At 34.5% G+C, this 21,503-nt stretch overlaps 1 protein-coding gene across 2 annotated transcripts; it reads left to right on the forward strand.

The window, feature by feature from the left end:
* Nucleotides 1–107: 107 nt before the first annotated feature.
* On the forward strand, nucleotides 108–20,574 carry LOC106879278 (adenosylhomocysteinase). Of its 2 annotated transcripts, XR_016242504.1 has the most exons (10): nucleotides 108–209; nucleotides 6,997–7,187; nucleotides 8,003–8,131; nucleotides 8,867–8,966; nucleotides 9,866–9,978; nucleotides 11,746–11,953; nucleotides 17,177–17,382; nucleotides 18,198–18,386; nucleotides 19,857–20,168; nucleotides 20,201–20,574. XR_016242504.1 is itself a non-coding variant. In XM_089354688.1 (9 exons), the coding sequence occupies exons 1-9, from the start codon at nucleotides 182–184 to the stop codon at nucleotides 19,986–19,988; spliced, it is 1,296 nt and encodes a 431-aa protein (XP_089210814.1). In that variant the 5' UTR covers nucleotides 108–181; the 3' UTR covers nucleotides 19,989–20,574. The 2 variants fall into 2 exon arrangements, 1 of the variants encoding a protein (XP_089210814.1); XM_089354688.1 differs by having other exon boundaries at nucleotides 19,857–20,574.
* Nucleotides 20,575–21,503: the final 929 nt, after the last annotated feature.

Here is a 21,503-nt window from a genome sequence, read left to right on the forward strand (position 1 = left end):
ATTGGCTAAGGCCTTCATGAGAAAGCCAATCAGATCTTTTGTTATATATAACTATTCAGGTGCTTGTTCTAGCCTAGTATATAAGGCTGTTCCCCGGTTTCGTCTGCCTCTTCGAATTATAATCGTTTACTGGCAGCTACTGTCGTTTTGCTCGTCCTACCTTACACTTCATATCAACGGAATGGCAAGCAAACCACCTTACAAAGTTGGCAAGTATATGTACTAATAGTGATTATTTTAGCTAACTCTTTTCATATTACTACTTTAGTTCCCTTTTTTAAATCTATGCTTTGTTTTATTCAGTAATATTCTTTTATTTTCTCTTTCTCTGATGTTAACTCCGGTGACTCTGGATACCTTGACTTAAGATCATTTCAGCTGAATTACGCTCGAGTTTTTCAGTCAATTTAATTTTCTATAGTACTGTAAAAAATGAATGAAAGTTTATTTTAAAAGCCAGCCTCTATCGGCTAAAAATAGCAGCCAAATCTCTCAAATCAGAGTGGTCACGGCTAGAACATCTTTGGTCTTTTGGGGTTTAATCAACAATATCCTTGCAAGAACTTGACCTAAACTTTTTTTTTTAATCGGGGCTACTCACCTCTTCTTGAAAAATGCATTTTTTTTTTTTTGGTGGGGAAAGTTTTTTTTTCGGATTCCTACGTTTTGGATGTCGGAGATTACGAATATGAAAAAAAAAAAAATTAAAATAAACTTCCCCCCATCCCATTTAAAATATTGAACTTTTTCGATATTTTTTTCCCCCTATATTTTAGATGACGGGGATTTCAGATATGCAAGAAACCACGTTTTGAAACTTTTGAATTCAATAGGCATATAGGTAGTTGTATAAAGTGATAGATAGATATGAAAGTCTTCCTAGGGCTAAAAACAACAGTAACACCGGCTTCTATAGGACCCGCCACATTTAGTTGACATATATTTTATGAATAAACAGATAGGGATAAAATAGACAGACAGACAAATAAATAAATGAAAAAGTTCAAAATTAAAAATTGGGGGAGGGGTGATATTTGGGCCCTTGAGCCCCTTATTAAACTTTATAACATGAATTATTAAATATTGTTTGTTTCTCATAAAATAGTGTATATTTAATTTACATTACATTATTATTTACGATTAAGGCAAACACAAAACAAATTCTTCTCGCATTGTTTTTGTCTATTTAATTTCGATTTGCATATGTTCAATTCGCTACGATCTCTTTAAAGTAAACAAAATCAAAAATTTAAATTAGGTGGGGAGAAATTTTTTTTTTTTCTTTTTTTTTTGCATATTCGTAATCTCCGACATCTAAAACATAAGCATTTTTCAAGAAGAGGTGCGAAATTGCAGTAGCCCCTTTTAATCCTTAACTTCGTACATTTATGTGATAAACCTTATTTTGCTGGGATTTCTTTTACTTTGCTTTAGCCCTCGCACTTATGTTGATGCAAAAAGGATATGGTCAATTAAATAGATCTCAATATCTTATTGGGGCTTGTCTTATAGGCGAGAAGGATGAAGTCAAACCTGGCAGGGTTTGAACTTGGAAATAGAAGGTAACATACATGTGATCACTCGACCTGCTAGAAATAAGAAAGAGCAGGCAAATGTCTTTCAGATTATACGCCACTGTTATAAAAATTGGACACTGGATAATGTAGTCCCTAGATGCACTATGCCTGAAAGCCAGATGGAATAGTCGTGGCGAACGCTTGCTCATGGATTTGCTCAACGAACTAAGACGACAGAGAACTACAAGCGGTGGGGTGGGGTAGGCACTTATGGGTCTGCTGTAAGCAATATAAGTTTTTTGGGGGTTAATATATAGTTTAACACCCGGTCACCGAAAAAAAAAAAAAAACCGTTAATAGATGAAAAAAATTTGCGCAAACGAACGGGGTGGGATGGAGAGAACTTTCGGAAATTTCACATGATCCGATTTTTCCCTCATAATTTTCATGAAAATGGATCTATATTAATGAAATTTTATAGAAATACATGTCAAGTGGCATAGATTATGATGAAAAAGAAATTTGTGAGGAAAATGTTTTCCGAAGGAGAGAGGAGAGGACTTTAAGAAAATTTACTCGCTCTGATTTTGGATTTTTCCCCTCACAACTTTCAGAAAAATGGCTATCTTTCAATGAAAGTTTATACAAATACTGAGGTGAGATTGACACAAGCGGTAAGGAAAACATTGTCTGCCTGCAACAATAAACCACTTTCGAAATCCAAGAAAAAAAAAACTGTAAATTATGGATTAACAGAATGATTAGTATTGGTTCAAATGCTTTACACGGCAATGTTGACTGGGGTGGGGAAAAGTGACCTACTGAATATTAAAAACAACAGTTTGTGGAGAATTTTTAAGGAATTTTGTAAGTGTTGTAGTTGTCAGACAAGGCTAAGGCATTTAACTACAGATCTTCAAGAACAACAGTTAGTGAAATGAGACAAATATCATCGTTTATCGTCCGTCTTCCATATTACCATGGGTTGGACGGTTTGATGGGAGCTAGCCAGGCCTGAGCCTGTACCAGACTTTTGTCTCTGTTTTGGCATGGTTTTTACAGCTGGATATACCCTTCCTTACACCATCCACCTGGCAGAGGGGACATAAATATTAAATGTTTGTGCTATTTCAATTGGCATCAAATGGTGGTGCCCCAATATGATCACAGATGATAAACTTCACAATAAGAAAAAAAATTATACAAATTCAAGGATTACCAAGTGGAGCTATTAGAATGAAAGCTAAATAACTATTGGTAACTCTTAAGAGTCAAGAAGGCATAAACATTTTTTGCTTTGTATATTCGTAATCTCCGACATCTAAAACGTAGGAATTAAAAAACTGTTTTAAATGCGTTTTTCAAGGAGAGGTGCAATTCTGCATTAGACCCATTTTGTAGCCATTCCAAAATCAATTTTACATTGATTTAGAAATTATTTTTTTTCTTTTGTAATTTGACTTCCAGTCAACTTTAGTTTAGTGGACCAGCAATCAAAGGTATTTCAGTTGTGACCAATGTGGCTTTTGTTCAAGCATAGTTCATCAAGGATTACATTTAAGGTTTAAGGAAGATTTGGCTTCCATTTCTAGCAGTCCAAAGATTATTTAGTCTTGTTAGACAAAATCTAGTTGGAATCCACATGAAGTCATGCATGTAACATTGTTTTATTCTAGTTGAAAGTGAACGACAATGATATTAATGAATGGATTGTAGTTGACAATGATGAGGAATTACTTTTTCAGATTAGATTATTGACAGTATGGTTAACACTTCAAATTAAGATGCAGAAATTTGTTCCAACAAAACTTATAGACAGGGTCGTCTTGGCAGCATTATAAGCCTCCTTCAGGTAAACCAATGCACTGGGCCCTATAGTAATTATTGACAAACCGCAGCATACATAGATCAGAATTGGGCCCTAGACCTATGAGGTCTCCAGGCACCTGCCCAATGTGTCCATGCTTTAAGACAACATTGCTGATTGAAACAAAGCATTTGAAAATTTTACTTTAGTAAAAGAAAACAAGAAAATTGCAGAAAAGCTGTGTGATAGTGGTGCACGATGTGGTATGCAGAGCCAAGAAATAATTAAAATTACTCCCTCAATAATGAGAAAATATCTTAATTCTTGACAAGAATTTATATTAATGAATGACAAAATGGAAAAGACAGGACAAGGTCATAGAGGAGATACAAGGGACAGGAAGCCACTGAAGTGGTCACAGAATCATCATCATCGTTTAACGTCCGCTTTCCATGCTAGCATGGGTTGGACGATTTGACTGAGGACTGGTGAAACCGGATGGCAACACCAGGCTCCAGTCTGATTTGGCAGAGTTTCTACAGCTGGATGCCCTTAACGCCAACCACTCAGAGTGTATGACAAAATAACTCTGACAAACTAAAAATAATCCTTTCTACTAGAGGCACAAGGCCTGAAATTTTAGGAGAGGAGACTAATTGATTACATCATCCCCAGTGTTTCACTAGTGCTTAATTTGACCTCAAAAGGATGAGGGGTAAAGTCTACCTCAGCAGAAATTGAAACCAAAATGTAGCAACAGATAAAATGCTGCTAAGCATTTTGCCCTGCATGCTAACAGTTTTGCCAGTTTGCCACCTCATAATAATAATAATAATAATAATAATAATAATAATAATAGGCTTACCATCCCTACAAGAAGTGCAAAAAATCGTGTTAACTGGAATGACTCATGTACTGAGAAGAGCATTATCGCTGTGAAAACAACATCCATCCATTCATGAATTTATTTATTAATTTTTTTAAAAATACATATTTTACCTGTGAATTTGCGTATGTAAACTGGGAATGCATACAATGAGTTTCTCTGCCCTAGGTGTACGGAAAACACTCGGCAAGAAATGGAAGAAAATTTGAAGAAAGAAGAAAAAAAAAACATAATAATAACCGACAATAATAACAAAGCTAAAGTGAAGATCAAATAAATGTGTGTTTTATTGGCATAAGATGACCATGCCCAAATATAACAATATATCAATGAAAATTAATGGAAAATAGTAATGTGGAGTGAGTGGATCTTTGCAGTATGGTTGTATCAGACATATTTAAGTCTTATTAAACCTTATGTTGGCATGGAACTCCACAGAATTTTTTTTACCTTTTATTAGTTTGTTATTGGAATTTGGTACCCACCTTGATGAATTTATTTGAACAAATTGGCCCCAGTATTAATTTTTTAATCAATCTCCTTTGCTGAACATCTAAGTTACTGAGACCTGGTTGTCAAGTAGTGGTAGAGTACAAACAAGACAACATACATACACACACACATACAGGGCCTCTCAAAACTAAATACCTTTTTTTCTTTCTTTTTAAAAAGATTTATTTCTAGAAACAAAATGTAATTTGATGCATTTAAATACTTAATCTAGTATTTAATACATATCCTGTGCAGTTTTTAATTAGTTACCTTTTTGAGCTTTGTACTAATAAGTAGTGTCTGCACAGGTAAAACACAAGGGATTTTTATTTTATTTTGAAGTATGTGTGTATACATACAGACAGACATGCTTCTTTTAGTTTCCTCCTACCAAATTCACTCACAAGGCTTTTGTTAACCTGAGGCTATAATAGAAGACACTTGGCCCAAGATGCTACACAATAGGACTGAACCCAAGACCACATAGATAGGGAAGCTAGCTTAACACTCAACCATGCCTGTGCCTAAAACATCTCATGACCCCAAACTGTTAGGTGTTTTAATATCTTCTTTCAAAACTAGGGATGTGTGTATGGAATTTTTTGTGAATTAGACAAATCTGCCCATTTATTACTTGGCAATGGGGTTGATTTTATGTTCTTTATCTTTTTAATGAGCTTCTTCCCTATTTTTGTGAAAACCTCAAAGATATCTCTTATCAACCTTTGAACACTTGGCACAAACCAAGATAAATATTTTACCTTCACTGTTTAGTGGACTGACATAATGTAATGTGTGTTAATGGGGAAGGGAAACGATTGATGTTAAGTGTAACTCGAGGACTTTAGCAACACAAGTGAAGCCCTCATGACCACACTCACAAAACTTGGAGCTGATGTAACATTGTGGACATGTCTCTCTAGATTTTTTTGACTAGTAATGTATTTCTTATACACATTCACTGTGAGTCTATTTATTTATTTAAGACATTCCTGTACACTAGAATATAGAAACACAATGAGCTGAGCTCCAAGTAACAGCAGAGTATCAAACAATATTTCAGTGTGATTTTGCCCTTTGTGTGACATAGTCTTGATCATTTGGAGTTAAGTTAGGGCTTTTGTCCCTATATGAACACAAGTTTGCCAAGCTAGAATTAACTTAGTATATGCACAAGTTTTTTTCTGACAAAATCCCACAGTGAATGCCTTTCATGTTCTTTTGTCCACAAGCATGTTAAAAATAAGTGTACACATATTAATTTTGATTATTACTGTTTCATGTGTATATACTATATACTTTATTGTATCCTTAAAGATAGGATGCAGTTCCTTTTCAGTCAGTCTTAAAATATGACTAATTTAGTTGTTATAGCTTGTGAGTTGTCATAAATACCAGTATGCATATGTACACCAGTCGAGAGGTATTCCAGCTCAAGTTTTATTTATAGGTATTTGGTATCAAATTTGATTTTCCTGAGGAGTTAAAATGTCCTCATGACAACCAGACTTAGTCATCTAACTCTGTTGAACTGTATTCTCATTATTGCTGACTTTCATCAGTTTTCTTTTTATTCCAACTATTACATTCATTCTAGTTTCATACTAGAAACTACCCTTTGCTTTCTTACATCAGTGTTCCTTGGATTATGTAATATGCAACATTAGGCCCTTGGAGTTGTTGTTTAAGCCTTCATTAGCCCTGATTGAGCATACTTAATGATCAGTCAAACTGTGACCATCCTGTCTTTTATTTTCTAGACAGTAAATTGTGATTTGAAGGAGACTTGCTTGTTATTTATAGCAGATTGAGTGACCATGTAACTGTCCTTTCATTGGCATGTAGAATTTGTTGTGTGAGTGTATTGCAAATAAGAGTAATCAAAATACTGAGAGTACTTCTTGGTGTATTTCAACAAGAAATATTGGAAACAATGACAGAAACTGGGTTTCTCTAGTATATCTCTGAGTTTACTGAAAACTTGTCTTGAAAACCAATAGCAGATTCAAGGAACTTTCTGCGAACATAATCACAATATATATATAATTGAATTGTAAATGAGCCACTTGATTTTCTCTGAATATTTCTTTATACATCAACCACACAACAGGAACTGAAGACATATGGTCGTGCAAAACAAAATATTAACCCTTGAGATTATGCAAGGAAAAAAGGATAGGTGAAAACACTGGAAAAAATATCTTTTCATTAAGTATTCATAAATTGGAGAGAACTTGAAATTTTGATAATCTAACTTGTTTTTAACTTTATATTTCACCTGTTATTTTTATTAGCCGACATCAACCTTGCTGAAAGTGGCCGACTGGAAATTACTTTGGCTGAGAAAGAAATGCCTGGGCTCATGGAAATGCGTAAACGTTATGGCAGCCATAAAGTTCTTAAAGGTGCACGTATTGCTGGATGTTTGCATATGACTGTCCAAACTGCTGTTTTAATTGAAACTCTTACAGAGCTTGGAGCAGAGGTAAGTGTTTTGCTGTTTTTGAAATGTTATTGTTCCCAGTAACTTGGCATCCATGTTTGCATCATTTTAGGTTACTATATATATAGATATAGCCATGATTCTTAATCTCTTGCTTCCTGAAATCATATTTTGTGGCTTTGGCATGCTGTTCACAGATGCGATGGTATCTTCATTTCTCTTAGGCGTCTTTTTTTGCACTTCTCAGTATCAACTCCTTGGCTATCATGAGGAGGAACATCGGCTTAGTGTTTAGGCTGTTGGATTTATGATCATAAGATTGTGGATTGTGGTTTCAACTCCTAGACCAGGCGACGTTTTCGTGTTCTTGAGCAAAACACTTCATTTCACATTGCTCCAGTCCACCCAATAAAATGAGTAATCCTGTGCCAGACTGGCGTCCTGTCCAGGCAGGGAATTAATATTAGAGGGAAACAGGGAAACCGGCCCTTATGAGTCGGCATAACTCGAGAAGGTAACTTTAACCTATCATGAAGAGGAGTGGAGAAATGTTACTTCATGCTGCCTATTTCTAGTGTTTGTCATAATGGAGTGGGCTAAACATATTTCATTTAAAAACTTCTTTTGCACTTAGTAGTTTTCTAATAATAATGTTGATCAAATCTGTTCAAAGTAAAGGGGGAATAACTCCATAAGGAATTATTGCCTTATAAGTTATCTCCCCTGTGAGTGAGATGGCACCGTTATCTGCAGAACTAGTATTAAATTATTAATCGGATATTCAGACACTGACATTTTCTGAATTCGTTTGGTCTTGTGTGTTTTAACACTCTTCTATTTTAATTTTTCTTTTCCAGGTCCAGTGGTCTAGTTGTAATATTTTCTCCACTCAAGACAATGCAGCAGCTGCTATTGCTAAAACTGGTGTCCCTGTTTATGCTTGGAAAGGGGAAACTGATGAAGAATATATTTGGTGTATTGAGCAGGTAAACAACCCTGGTATTGTTCGGCAACAAATCTCTAATTAATTTTGCAGTATATTCCTGTTTGATAATGTCATATTTTTACAAGAGGACTATTGTTGTGTAGTTCAAGGGAGATATAACGATTTCAAGCTGGTTGAGCTACTGCAAAGAGGTTCCTCTGTTGGCAATGTTAGTGGATCTATAACAGAGGCAATGAAATGTGCCGCAATTACAATAGCAACAAAGTTTTGATTTGTTTTATATCAAATCAACCCTTTGTCTCCGGTGTAATCACATTGATTCACTTTGTCTTGTTTATTCCTTTGCCCTGTCTCCTGTATTCATCAATGTGACCATCTTGTATATTTTCTTTATTTTGAGTTAACTTTTGCCACTAACTATTTACTGTAATATATACAGTCGTTTCTGAATAATAGTGGTAAAGTTAAAGAGAAAAAAAGCAAGAGAAAGGTGTGAAAAGAACAAGACTAAAGCAATATAACTAAATTGCTGTTATTAACCACTTAGCTGTGAAGTTTGTTTGCAATAGGGCAAGCTGAAGTATGTAAATAATTTTTTACATTTATATAAATATATTTATATATTTATATATTCATCATAGTAACTATAGTAATAATCTTTAAATATAAGATCATATTGTTAGTGATCTAATGCATTATAGATATCAATTTGAAATATATTTTAACTGTTATATTTTATAATATTTTTCACTATTGTTCTGTTCTTTTATTTAAGACACTATATTTCAAAGATGATCAACCTCTCAATTTGATCCTTGATGATGGTGGTGATCTTACTAATTTGATTCACACCAAATATCCACAATTACTAGAAGGTAAGAATATGCAAATATATCTTTAGCCTTTTGCAATGTGTTGTTATGAATCTAATTTCTTAAGTGTTTTACAAATTTTTCGACCATTTCTATACTCAGAATATTCAAATTGGTTGATCTTGTTAATCTGTTATTCCTAGGTATCTTAATAGTTTATAAAGTCTGGTATCTTTAATTATGAGGCCAGTATTCTCTTGTTGATCTGCTTTTTAGCCAGGCTTTCAGAAGACCTTTAGGGGTCTCTGAATTTCTTGTTTGATTTCTGCAACTGTTTAAAATTACAGGTGCAGGATTAGATTCTAGCCACTGTTGAGGTAATTTGACTTTGAAGAATCTATGAAGTAAGGTGTTTTATTTGAACATGTTGCTGATTATCTATATTTTCTCAGACAAACTTTACAGCAAAGTAGTTTGGTTTAACCCCTGTTTTGTGCTTGAATGACCATAAGTTTTATATCATGGGCTGGGTAATTTGTTAGCTAGAAATGTATTTTCAAGTAACTTGTTTCTTGTGTGTAAGCTTATAATGGTGCAGTCCAATGGCTGTTGTGTTTTGATACACTGATGTTCTGACACCTGCTTTCTGTTTTTTTGATGTACCAGTATATCAAAGAATAATAGTTGGTTGTTTCCCTCCTTCAGGGATTGATGGATGCAGTCTCCAGCAACTTAGGCATTGTCTTTGTGTTGCCAGAGTACAAAAGTGTCAGGCTGTCAGTTTTTATGTTGTGCTTTCTGGAGCTAAGTCTGCAAACAATTTGTTCAACCGAGAGGTGTATGAGTTATAGTAAAGTCTTATCACTTTGGTTAAGAAATCTTAACATCTCAACAAAAGTATTTTTCATTTTTTAACAACTGTAAACTTTATGATTAAATGAATTTCACATTGATGTTTACAGGGATTAAGGGTTTGTCTGAGGAAACTACCACTGGTGTCCATAATTTGTACAAGATGTTAGAGAGGAAAGAACTGAAAGTTCCAGCAATTAATGTCAATGATTCTGTAACAAAGGTAAATGCAATCTGTACAATAAATTTACTTAGTTGTGTGTGTGCACGTGTATGTATTAGTTCTTAGTTAATCGACTCAGTTGAATCTCTAGACATCTTGTTAATTCTATGACATGTTTTGTGTAAGCAAAAACTTTTAATATTTTTTCAAGTGTTTTAGTTACATTAAATTGGCTTATTTTACCTTAAAATATTACTGGTACTTATAAGATAGAGAGATAAAAAGGCTGAGTTAAATCCAACTAAATCTAGGATGGTGTGCTGGAAATAGATAACTTGTGATGTAATTGCTAGCCTTTTTGACTCTACCAATTACTGTCACTTTCAAAGGGTATAGAAACAGATGTGGTTAGTGAAAATGTGATATGCGGTTGGCTAACAATGTTGATGACACAAATGTTTTAATTTCAATTTCCAGCTTGGATGCATTTTCCATTTTGAGTGGTACAGTAGCTGTGAAGATACTAGAATTGTTCTGTTATCTTGTAATTGAAGATCATATAATTTGTACAAGTTATGGAATGGTAATGTCAATAACCTTACCAAGCTCTTTGAGTAGTGAAATCTGTATGGTCAGTGTTAAGTCTGAACATCTGTAAGGTGACATCTGCAGGAAAAATGTGGGCAGAGTGGTTAACGTATCATGGGTGAGGCAGACAGGGATATAGTAGGAGAAAAATGTAGTGTGTCTAATTGGAGTTGACATGCAATTTTTTTTACATTTTAGCTAAACTGATGTATGACCTTTTTTCAAAAGTGATCCATAAAATTCATGAGGAAAAGTTCATGGACCACCAAGTATAAATTTATTTTCATTTGCATTATCCAATACAATAGGACATAAATATTTTACGCTAATAAATTAATCATGCATTAATAAGAGGAGGCTGTTCATAAGCTAAACCTTATAAAATATTTGTGAGCAAGTTTTACCAATGGATGCAGTCTAGGATGTTATGTAGAAACAATACACCATCAAATGTGAGAGCAGTATTCTATTGTGGGTCTTTAACCCTTTAGTACTTAAACCGACCATATCAGGCCCAAATATTCTACCTGTTTTATGTTCAAACTGACCAGATCCAGCCTTTCACATCTGCCCTACAATGTCATTCTAAGAATAAAACAATCACATCAAAATCTCGAAATCACAAAATAATGGATGATTAATTCAAAACAATGTGAATAAATAAGCATTACATTTGACGGAGTAATTTGAATGCTGAAGGGCTAAGCTTAAAGAATTGCCAGATTATATAAAAAAAAATTGGTATGTTTTCTGACTCTGAAGAAGACTAGTCTTTAGGATGCTACTTTACTTGTGATGTTGCCAAGAAGAATTAGCAATAGTGGTTTCTAGCGCTATTAACGTGTCATTAAAGATATTCATGACAAGAGAGAGATATACAAGAGGTTGTTGTTGGCCCCAACAAAATCAGTCTTCTGAGTTCAAATCCTGCAAAATCAGTTTTGATTAGAATACCAGTAATATTTGGATTTACTTTACTTATGCTAATTACCTGAAATATAATTCAACTTGTTTAGTTTAAACAGTTCTGTATTTAGGTCAGTAAGTAAATAGAATACCAGAATGAATGGTTTACAGTATTTTTGTTTTTGTTCTGAGTTCAAATTCTGCTGGAGCTAATTTTCTCTTACATTTTTTCATCTGTTAATAAAACAGATACCAGTAATATAACTGTTTAATTTGATTATAATCTCATTTACAGACATTGACTAATTTGTTATATTTTAACTATAATTGCAGAGCAAGTTTGACAATTTGTATGGTTGCCGTGAATCCCTGGTTGATGGCATTAAACGTGCCACAGATATCATGTTAGCTGGTAAAGTAGCTGTTGTGGCTGGTTATGGAGATGTTGGCAAAGGCTGTGCTCAATCACTGAAAGGTTTCGGTACCAGAGTCATCATTACTGAAATTGATCCCATCAATGCCTTGCAGGCTGCTATGGAAGGTATGTAATTATGGTTGTGTTGTAAAGCAGTCTTTTGCCACTGTTGTATCCGTCTTTTAATGACGCTCTGACAGATATTGTTATATTCCGAAGTTGTTGATAGAATGGTTCTATATAGCATTGTACAACACCCAGTCATACAATGTTATCCTCAAAAGGTTGGATCGCTATAACGTCCACTCAATATCACAGTTTGATTACTATATCAACAGTCTACATGTACTCTCGACCTTCCTGACTGGCTACTGGGCTATTTATAATGGCTGGCTACTCTCACTTTTTACCAGGCAGGGTATAGTTTCACTATACAACATCTCCCCTTTTAATTTTTTTATTAACAATCAATTTCTTTTATTCACCCTACCTCCCCCCTTTTTTTTTATATATATATATATATTCAATATCTTTTCATTTTAGGATCTACTTTTAGGAATTCAGTGTTCTTCCTTTTCCTTGTACATGTGGTTTCAATTTCTTGTAAATGGTGTTGGAACCTGAAAAGTGTCATATAGCCAATCCATCAGTATTTCTACTCTTGTTGATTCCTATTCTACGACTCTTTCCTTAAGTGGATTTCTATATCTCCTTTCCATTCCATTTCTGCTTCTTACACCATACATCATTCTTCCTATGTATGTTACAATTTCTCCTTCTTCCCAGTATTGCTTGCCATTTTTGAACATTCTTACATATACCTTATCACTGATTCTAAATTATTCTGGCATGTCTTTACTAGCACATATTTTTTTCTTCACTGGTAACAGTTTATCGAATACTGTCTTTGACTTCACCTTTGTGGCAAACATTAATTCTGCTGGTGAACTTCCTTCTGGTGCATTTAAGTTCAGAGTTACCCTGTATACCCTTAAGAATTGTTGGATCATGACCTCGTCTGTTGCTTCCTTATTAGCTTTCTTAAAAGTATCCACGGACCGTTAAGCCTTTCCATTTGATCTAGGGCGATATGTTGCTATAGTTTTATGTTCTAACATGAACATCTTGCAGAATCTTTTAAATTCACAGGATACAAACTGTGTTCCATTATCAGAGACAATTATATCCAGTGTAAGAAGTTTATTACTGTACAGGAGGTTGGTTATTTACACCTCATGACCTCAAGCCATTTTGTATAGCTGTCCCCTATCCATTTACCAGGCCTGCAAAATTGATATGTAATCGAGACCAAGATATTTTCACTTCCAGCGCACTTCCTCTTCAGCCTTTTACTAGGTTTTCAATTTCCTTGTCCATGCTTGGCCAGTATATGAATCGGTGCTTTCATTCTAGAGATGCCTGGGTGTCCCACATGAAACTCTTTTAGCATTCTATTCTGTAATGTCTGTGGTATGACAATCCTCTGAGCATACATTTGTACACCATCACATATAGAGTACACATTCACATCTTGGAGGTTCTTTGCATCAGACCTTTTTTTTTTTTTACCTTTTGTCGACCAGTTTTCTTTTTATCTCATTAATAAATTTGTCATTTCTTGCATTTCTTTTTATTTCTTCCAAAGTTACTGGTAGTTCACACATGATATTCCACATCATTTTTTTTTGTTTCTGCTTCTGCTCTTAGCGCTACTATTACAGTGTCCGCCAGTGGTTCATTATTTCTTGGAATTAACCTAGACAGACAATTGGCATGTCCCAACTTTTTTGAAGGCAGATATTTCATTCTATAATCGTAGTTTAATAGAATGGCACCCCACTACTGCAGTCTGTTTGCCATATGTAATGAGATTCCTTTCTTGGATCTGTATATCGTTAATAGAAGTCTATGGTCTGTTTGCAACCAAAAACGTCAGCTGTGAATGAACCTGTAAAATGTTTTTCACACCAAATATAATAGCCAACACCTTTTTCAATCTGGCTATAGCTCTTTTCTGTTGGCAATAATGTTCTTGATGTGTGAGCTATAGCCTTTCTCCTGCCCTCGTTATCCTTGTATGGCTCCTATCCCACACTCACTAGTCTCTGTAGCCAGTATTATCTCAAACTTTGGGTCGAAATTTGTAAGATACAAATCTGAAGTTAAAACCTCTTTTAACTCATTAAATGCTTTCTGGCATTTCTCTGTCCAAATCCATTTAGCATTTTTTTTTTTTTAACAATTTATTAAGTGGTGCCATTATGTGTATTTGGTATATACACTGGGTAATAATTTACCAAGCTTAGGAATGCTTGTAGCATTGTCACATTTGTCGAGGGCAGCATATTTTGTATTGCCATCACCCTTGATGAGTCCAGTCTGCATCCACTTTCATTGATTACTTGACCTAGGTATTTTATTTTTTTTCATTAAAAATTCCCATTTTTCTTCTGTCAGTTTTGTCCACATTCACTTATTCTCTCGAATACTTTGTGTAATATGTTTCACCCGAGACTTGCTCTTTATCAGAATATCATCTAGGTATGTGATGGCAAAGTTGCAATCACTTAACATTACATCCATTATTTGTTGGAATATGGCAAGTGTCACTTTTACCCCAAACGGCAGTCATTTGAACTTGTACAATTAACAGTGTGTGTTGATTGTTAGTAGATGTGTGCAGTCTTCCTCTAACTGAATTTAAAGGTACACCTCTAAAAGGTCGAACTTGGAAAAAATATTCCTTCCATTTAGTTTAGCAAAAACTTCTGGGCTTGGTAGTGAGTAATTGTGTGTGAGTAAACAGTTGTTTAACCTGGATGAGAAGTCTGCACATACTCTTAACTTTTTTTTTCTTTTCACATGCACTGCTGGTGCTGCCCAGTTTGCATGGTCCATTCAATTATATTCAGGTTTTCCAACCATTCTAGTTATTTTTTGACCTGGTCTACCACCACAAACGTCATGTTTTGTTTGGGCCTGCAAACAAGTTTTTGAATTTTCTTTGATAGCAAACCTTGCTTTTGTTTTTCTGCAACAGCCTAAACCTTCTGAAAAATCTTTTGGGGAAAGTTTCTTTCATTTTTTTTTTTTTTGTTTCAGTTCATCAACCTTTGATCATTTGACTGCTCCATTTATGTTATTGTACAAAGTGCTTATGGGTGTATACATAAATTAAATTTCTCCATACATTCAGTGCCAAATAAATTCATGGAATTTTTTCAACACATAAGCATTAACATTTTTGGTTCGACCGTTGAACATTATATTACAAACAGGTTCACCCCTAAAATATAATTTTCTTCCCGTAACACCATATGCTCTTTTGTTCTAACTACATAATTTTGGTTTACCCATTTGTTTTCTTACTTATGATTGTGATATCACTTCCCATATCTAATTGCATTCTGATACTAGTATTTTCAATTCTCACTTTCACAAATTTTCTGTTTGTTGTAATCACAACTTTTCCTTCTGACAAACTATTTTTTCTTGTTTGTTCCATTTTCCTATCATTCTAGTTTTGCAGTGTGATTTTATGTCCTGTAAATCTGTAGTGAAAACACTTTGCTTTTTTTATACAGACAATCTTTTTCCAGGTGCATCCTACCACATGCCATACATGGGTCTACATCCTGATATTTTTCTATTTTTTTGCACTGGTCTTATGTGGAAACACCCTTTCCGTTGAATTTCTTCCGTGTTTTGTCTTAATTTTAATATCTTGTCGCACTCTTCTGACAGTTTCTGCAATGTGAAATCCTGGTTCATTTCCAGTTTTGATAGAATTTTTGTTCAGATTTCTACATTCCTTCTATCAATCCTTGTGCAAAAATCAAACACTTGAAAAAATCTGGAGTAAGCATATCTAGCTTAAATCTCTCACATTCTTGACTCTGCCTGTGTAAATAGTGAAGTCTCCATCTTCGCTGTTTTTTAGGTTTAAACATTTCCATTTAGTATTAAACAATGAACTCTTTTCACTAAACATTTTGTTCCAAATTTCAACAGTGTTGGTGAAATTTATGTCAGATGCTTTTTTTTTTTTTTTTTTTTTTTTTGGCAATATGAAGTTACTACATCTCATGCTCTACTGCTACTAGTTTTCTTAAAACTAAACAAGTTTTCCTTTCGTTCGTCCAGTCTTTACATTCCTTTTCAAAAATTTGTTGAAATCTTCAAAAGTAAGCCTCAAAGGTTACTCCTTCTTTGGGGTCATATTTGAATTTGCTTATGGAATTTGCTACATGGTCTGGTGAAAATGTATTCTCCAGATTGGTTATCAACTTCATTTTGGTTATCAACTTCATTAAGTGTAACATTTGCTGCTGCAATCCTTTTTGTTGTTCTCGTTCCTTGAGTTGTTGTTGCTGTTTTTGCAGCTCAACTATCACAGCTAACAAGTCTTCCATATTTTACAATTTTCGTTAGTTTTCACATGAATTTCTATTTTTTGTCGAGGTATTTAATTTTCCATGTGAATTAGTTTAAACTCTCCATGTGAATGTTTTTTATTTCCACTCCGTGTAAATTTGTTTTTCCTCATCGCCACTGCTGTATCTCTTTTGATGATTGTTGTCGTTCTGACAGATATTGTTATATTCCAAAGTCGTCAATAGAATGGTTCTATCTGGCACTGTACAACCCCCAGTCGTACAGTGTTATTATCCTCAAAAGGTTTGAGTGTTATAATGTAATCTCAACATTTCTGACCTTCTCTTGTCAATTTATAATAGCTAGCTGCTATCACTTTTTACCAATAGGGGTGTACAACAGGTTATCAAACTAGTCATGGTGTTGTCATTAATACAATAAAATCTCACATGTGCTGATATACTGGTATACTTTTGTTTCTCACCAGCTGTCTATCTGACTATATAAAACTTTCTTTCATGTTGGGTCCAGTCCTGTATTAATTGTAGCCTTGCTTTATTTTCATATAGTTCTGACCTCTTACTGTCTAATAAACTGACTTTTTCTGCATCCCAAGTTTAATCTCCCATATTGACTTAACTATTCTTCTAGGTAGATCTGAGCAAAAACTGCAGTAATAATCTGATTACAATTCATTAGATTTAAGTTGGGTTTCATGTAACACACTAACTATATTACACATAGGGTCAGTATTTCATATTAACTTGTCTGTTTGAATAGTGCTTGTCTACTATGTTAGAACTATATGAATTTAATTTTAATATAGTGGCACAGTGAATGCTAAGTCAGGTTGCTGGACTTGTTTTAGAGTAACTGTGCTTAATACAAGGAATGCTCTAACATAAAGAGCATCTGTCCCATGCAAATATGGAAAAATAGATGTAATATAGTGAAAAACAAAAACTTTTTTTTCAGGATATGAAGTTACAACTATGGATGAAGCATGTAAAATTGGACGTATCTTTGTAACAACTACTGGCTGTCGTGATATCATTACACCAAAACACCTCGTGGAAATGCCAGATGATGCTATTGTTTGTAACATTGGCCATTTTGATGTTGAAATCGATGTTAATTGGTTAAATAAGAATTCAGTGGAAAAAGTGGTTATCAAACCTCAGGTAAACATTTAGTTTTAATTAAGTGCTTTCTTTTATAATTTTTTTTTTTAACTGGCATATGTATCATTGCTGTGAGGTTAGGGTAGTAATTTACTGAGGCCAGGGTTGTGATAAACCCTGCCACAATTATTCCATTGATATGGTTTACAGCAATAGAATGATTCCAATACAAAATACTGATCTGTACATTAAATATAAATTTACCAATGGCGTGATTCCCAACTACACTGATACGCAAAACAGTAAAATGCTGTCTCAACAATGCTCATATTTGCTGATTTTTGGTATTTGATTAATAGCTTTCTGGTTTTTAATTACAGTGCATCTTCACAAAAATATTCAATATTCTGCCTGCATTTAAGCAGAAATCTGTTTAAAGTTAAGCAATATTTTAAGTATAGTTTTAGTTAGTATGCCAACAAGATCAAATAAAACTAATGATATATTTAATAAGATGGTGTTGCAGTTTTCAGACAAGATTCTTTACACATTATTTTATATATCTTCATACAATAAACTTCTGAAATAACAGAAACACAAGCTAATGGCACTTTAGAAAATTGCTGTACAATAGAGACTGCTGCTGGCAATATGTTGGTTTGTTTACATTTGCTTCTAGATATTCCATATATTGTACATCTATTTCTTTTATTTACTGTAATCCATTTACGTTCAGAATTAAACAGAATAAAAAAAAAAATGTGCCACAGCATGGCCAACATCCAATGACTGAAACAAGTAGAAGAATAAAAGATTACAGATTTAGGTTTTTGTTTGAATTAATATAATTATATATTTTTTCTTTCTTATCAAAGGTTGACCGCTACACTTTGGAAAATGGCCGGCATGTGATCATTTTGGCTGAGGGGCGTTTGGTGAATCTTGGTTGCGCTCATGGTCACCCCAGTTTTGTGATGAGCAATTCATTCACTAACCAAACTTTGGCACAAATTGAACTCTGGACTAAAAAATACTCTATTGGAGTTCATTTCTTACCCAAAAAAGTAAGTAGCTTTTCCTTTTGAGTCTAAAATTGTTACATCATTGTCAGTGTTAAAGAACTTGCTAATTATTTTAATTTTATATCAGATTCCTCGTCGCAATTTTATCACTTTTTAAGAAGTAGACTATTGAACCAAGCTGAATGGGTGTTCATTAATTTTTCTTGAGGAGACCTACCCACGTCAGCGAAAGTGAGTTCTAGAAGCACTGTGTCTCACCCACACTTAACAAGAAAACTTCTCACTCTACCACAACAAACCAAACTGTCTCTACATCTCTTCCTCACATTTCTGTTTCATGCACTATGCTTACTTCCCACTCCCCAATCCTGTCCTCTTGGCCCTGTGCCACTGTATCATTGCTCTCTGCTCGCCTCCAACCTGTGTCTTCCACCCACATGTAACAAGAAAACTTTTCACTCACCCTACCCCAACAAACCAATCTACACCTCCACATCTCTTCATATTTCCTCCTTCATACACTATGCCTAGATCTCACTCCCCAATCCTATCCTCATGTCCCTGTTCCTCTGTATCATTGCTATCTGGTAGCCCCCACCTCCATTTATATATACCCAGGTTTACGCCCACTCCTCCTCCTCCACACACTTTAATCACACCTCCTCTGCAATATCCTGCCACTTACACTATGGCGTTCAAACCTCAAGGATATGCCCTAGCACTTGCCACCATCTATATCTCTCTCTTCCTTTACTCAACCATTTCATTTATATTCTGATCCCCATCCCTTGTGAGTAAGCCTGGCATTTTACCACCACCTCTATCCTGCTGTCTCCAACTATCTTTCTCTCCTTCTACACTTCCCTCAGGTTGGGTAACCTTGTATTTCCTTTGCAGTACTGCACCTGTTTGTGTTTTCATTCCTGATTTCTCTCTCTTTCTAGCTGGGTAACCTTGTATTTCCTCTACAGCAAGACACCTGTCTCTGTCTCACTATATAACCTTTCATCATCCGACACAAGATTACCTCCTCCAATGCCCCTTTCTCTTGAAAGGTTTTTTTTTCTTGTCTTGCAAGTACTTGGTGGCACTTAAAAGCACCCAGTCCACACTGTAAAGTGGTTGGTGTTCCAAAGGGCATCCAGTTTGCCAAAACTGACCTTGCCACATAAAAAGTACTAAGTCCATTTTTACTGAGTGGTTGATATTAGGAAGGGCATCCAGCAGTAAAAATCCTGCCAAAACAGTCACAGAAGTCTGGTACAGGCTTCTGCTTGGCCAGCTCTTGTCAAATCATCCCACCCATGCTAACATGGAAGATGGACGTTAAACAGTGTTGATGAATTTGTGAATAATGGTGTCATAGCCCATAGGTCTTTAATAGACTAATTACTTGCTCACTGTACATCTAGTAGCAAGAGTGACAAGTGAGCAAAAACATGTTAATGTAGATATATATATATATGTCTGCTTGTTTATAGCCTAATTCTTTATTTTCCTTTTCATTTTTAGCTTGATGAAGAAGTAGCTTCTTTGCACTTGAGTCATCTTGGTGTGAAGTTAACAGAACTAACTGATGCACAATCTGCATACCTTGGAGTGGACAAGAAAGGACCCTTTAAGCCTGATCACTACCGCTATTGAGTTATAACAAATTAATCCATTATCAAAACTCTTATAGGGAAAGGGTATTTTATTTTGGTTCTAGTATATTTTTATTTGGCATAAAATAACTCTTGAAATAATGGCATTACACTTGTTTTGTGGCAACATTGCCATTTGTTTCAAATGAACTTTCCAGCTCTTTTTTTTTTTTTTTTTTTAGTATTTAGTTCTCTTTTTTTTTTTTTTTTTAGTATTTAGTTCTCTTTTTTTTTTTTTTTTTTTGCAAAATTAACAAAAAATATTGTTTTGGATTATAAGTTTGTTTTTTTATTTTTATGGTAATACCAAATGGTTCAGTGGCTGCTATATATTTGATTTATTACACTATGGGACCCAAGCAAAACTAGGATTTGAATATTTTCTGTAAGCCTCAGTATCTCCATCCAGATTTGCTAGAGAAATTTGTTATATCTACAAAGTGTTCAACACACTTATGGCATAAAATTCTAAATGAATAAATTGTTTTTTAATGTATTTTTCTTAATATTTTGGGCAAATATTAAAAAACCCTATGGTGCAAAAATCGCAATTTTTTTCTAATAAAAAAAAAAGCTAAAACACTAAATTCTTGATTTTAATTTTTTGTTTTGGTGAAAGAACTTCTATTCAAAGTTTTAGAAACTTCTTGGATTGACTATTTTCATGCTATTCTGCATTGCATTCAAAGAAATTTTCAAAAAAGAAAAGGAACGTACCATTTCAAGATCTAGGACTAATAGAGCCAGTTACTTGGTTTCCATGATGTATAAGTGATAGAGCTAGCATTTCCCCTGGCTGGGATTTCAGTCCATCGCAAGATTATCCATTTACAGCTGAGTGGACTGGTGCAACTTGAAGAATTTTGTTCAAGAACGAAATACATTACCCAGTCCAGCAATTGAAATTCAGTTTTGCAATCTAACTCCTAAGTACCTTCACAAAAGGAAAGAAAAATATCCATATTGTATGAGAACTAAGTTATTCACTGACCTGCTATAATGCCAAGTCAAAGAATCAGATGGCTCATCTGTAACTGATGCTGCATTGTTCATGGTCAGAATATTTAACTTTCAAAAAAGATTCAAAAAAGAGAAAGAACGAGTTTCGGGCATTTGTCCTTGAAACTGTAAAGTCTTGGTGCAGACAAGCTGTTATAAGAAAATGGGTTGATTTAATTATGTCATTTGTTTTACGTGGTTCTCAGAGTCTTTTAGTCTGGGATCCGGCCAGTACTCACCGTGCAAAAGATATAAAAACTTTCCTTTCTGAAAGAAGGATTGACCACATGATGATTACCGCGGGAATGACTTCATATCTACAAACATTAGATCTTATAATAAACAAGCCTTTCAAGGATTATTTGCGGATGGAAGTGAATCAATATATTGAACATAGAATGGAGAGAAATCGGTGTGGAAACTTTGTCAAACCCAACAGCCAAGAAGTCGTTAATTGGGTGAAGAATTCATGGAATAAAATTACCAACAGATGTGTTGCCAATGCATTATGAGCAGA

This window comes from Octopus bimaculoides, chromosome 1 (assembly GCF_046866305.1).
Source record: "Octopus bimaculoides isolate indiv1 chromosome 1, ASM4686630v1, whole genome shotgun sequence".
NCBI lineage: Eukaryota > Metazoa > Mollusca > Cephalopoda > Octopoda > Octopodidae > Octopus > Octopus bimaculoides.

What these genes read in the sequence shown, in the direction of transcription:
- LOC106879278 (XM_089354688.1), top strand. Translation starts at nt 182, where the DNA reads ATGGCAAGCAAACCACCTTACAAAGTTG. An exon ending in ATATCCACAATTACTAGAAG is followed by an intron (nt 8,967 to 9,865) that starts GTAAGAATATGC and finishes TGATGTTTACAG; the next exon opens with GGATTAAGGGTTTGTCTGAG. An exon ending in TTCATTTCTTACCCAAAAAA is followed by an intron (nt 18,387 to 19,856) that starts GTAAGTAGCTTT and finishes TTTCATTTTTAG; the next exon opens with CTTGATGAAGAAGTAGCTTC.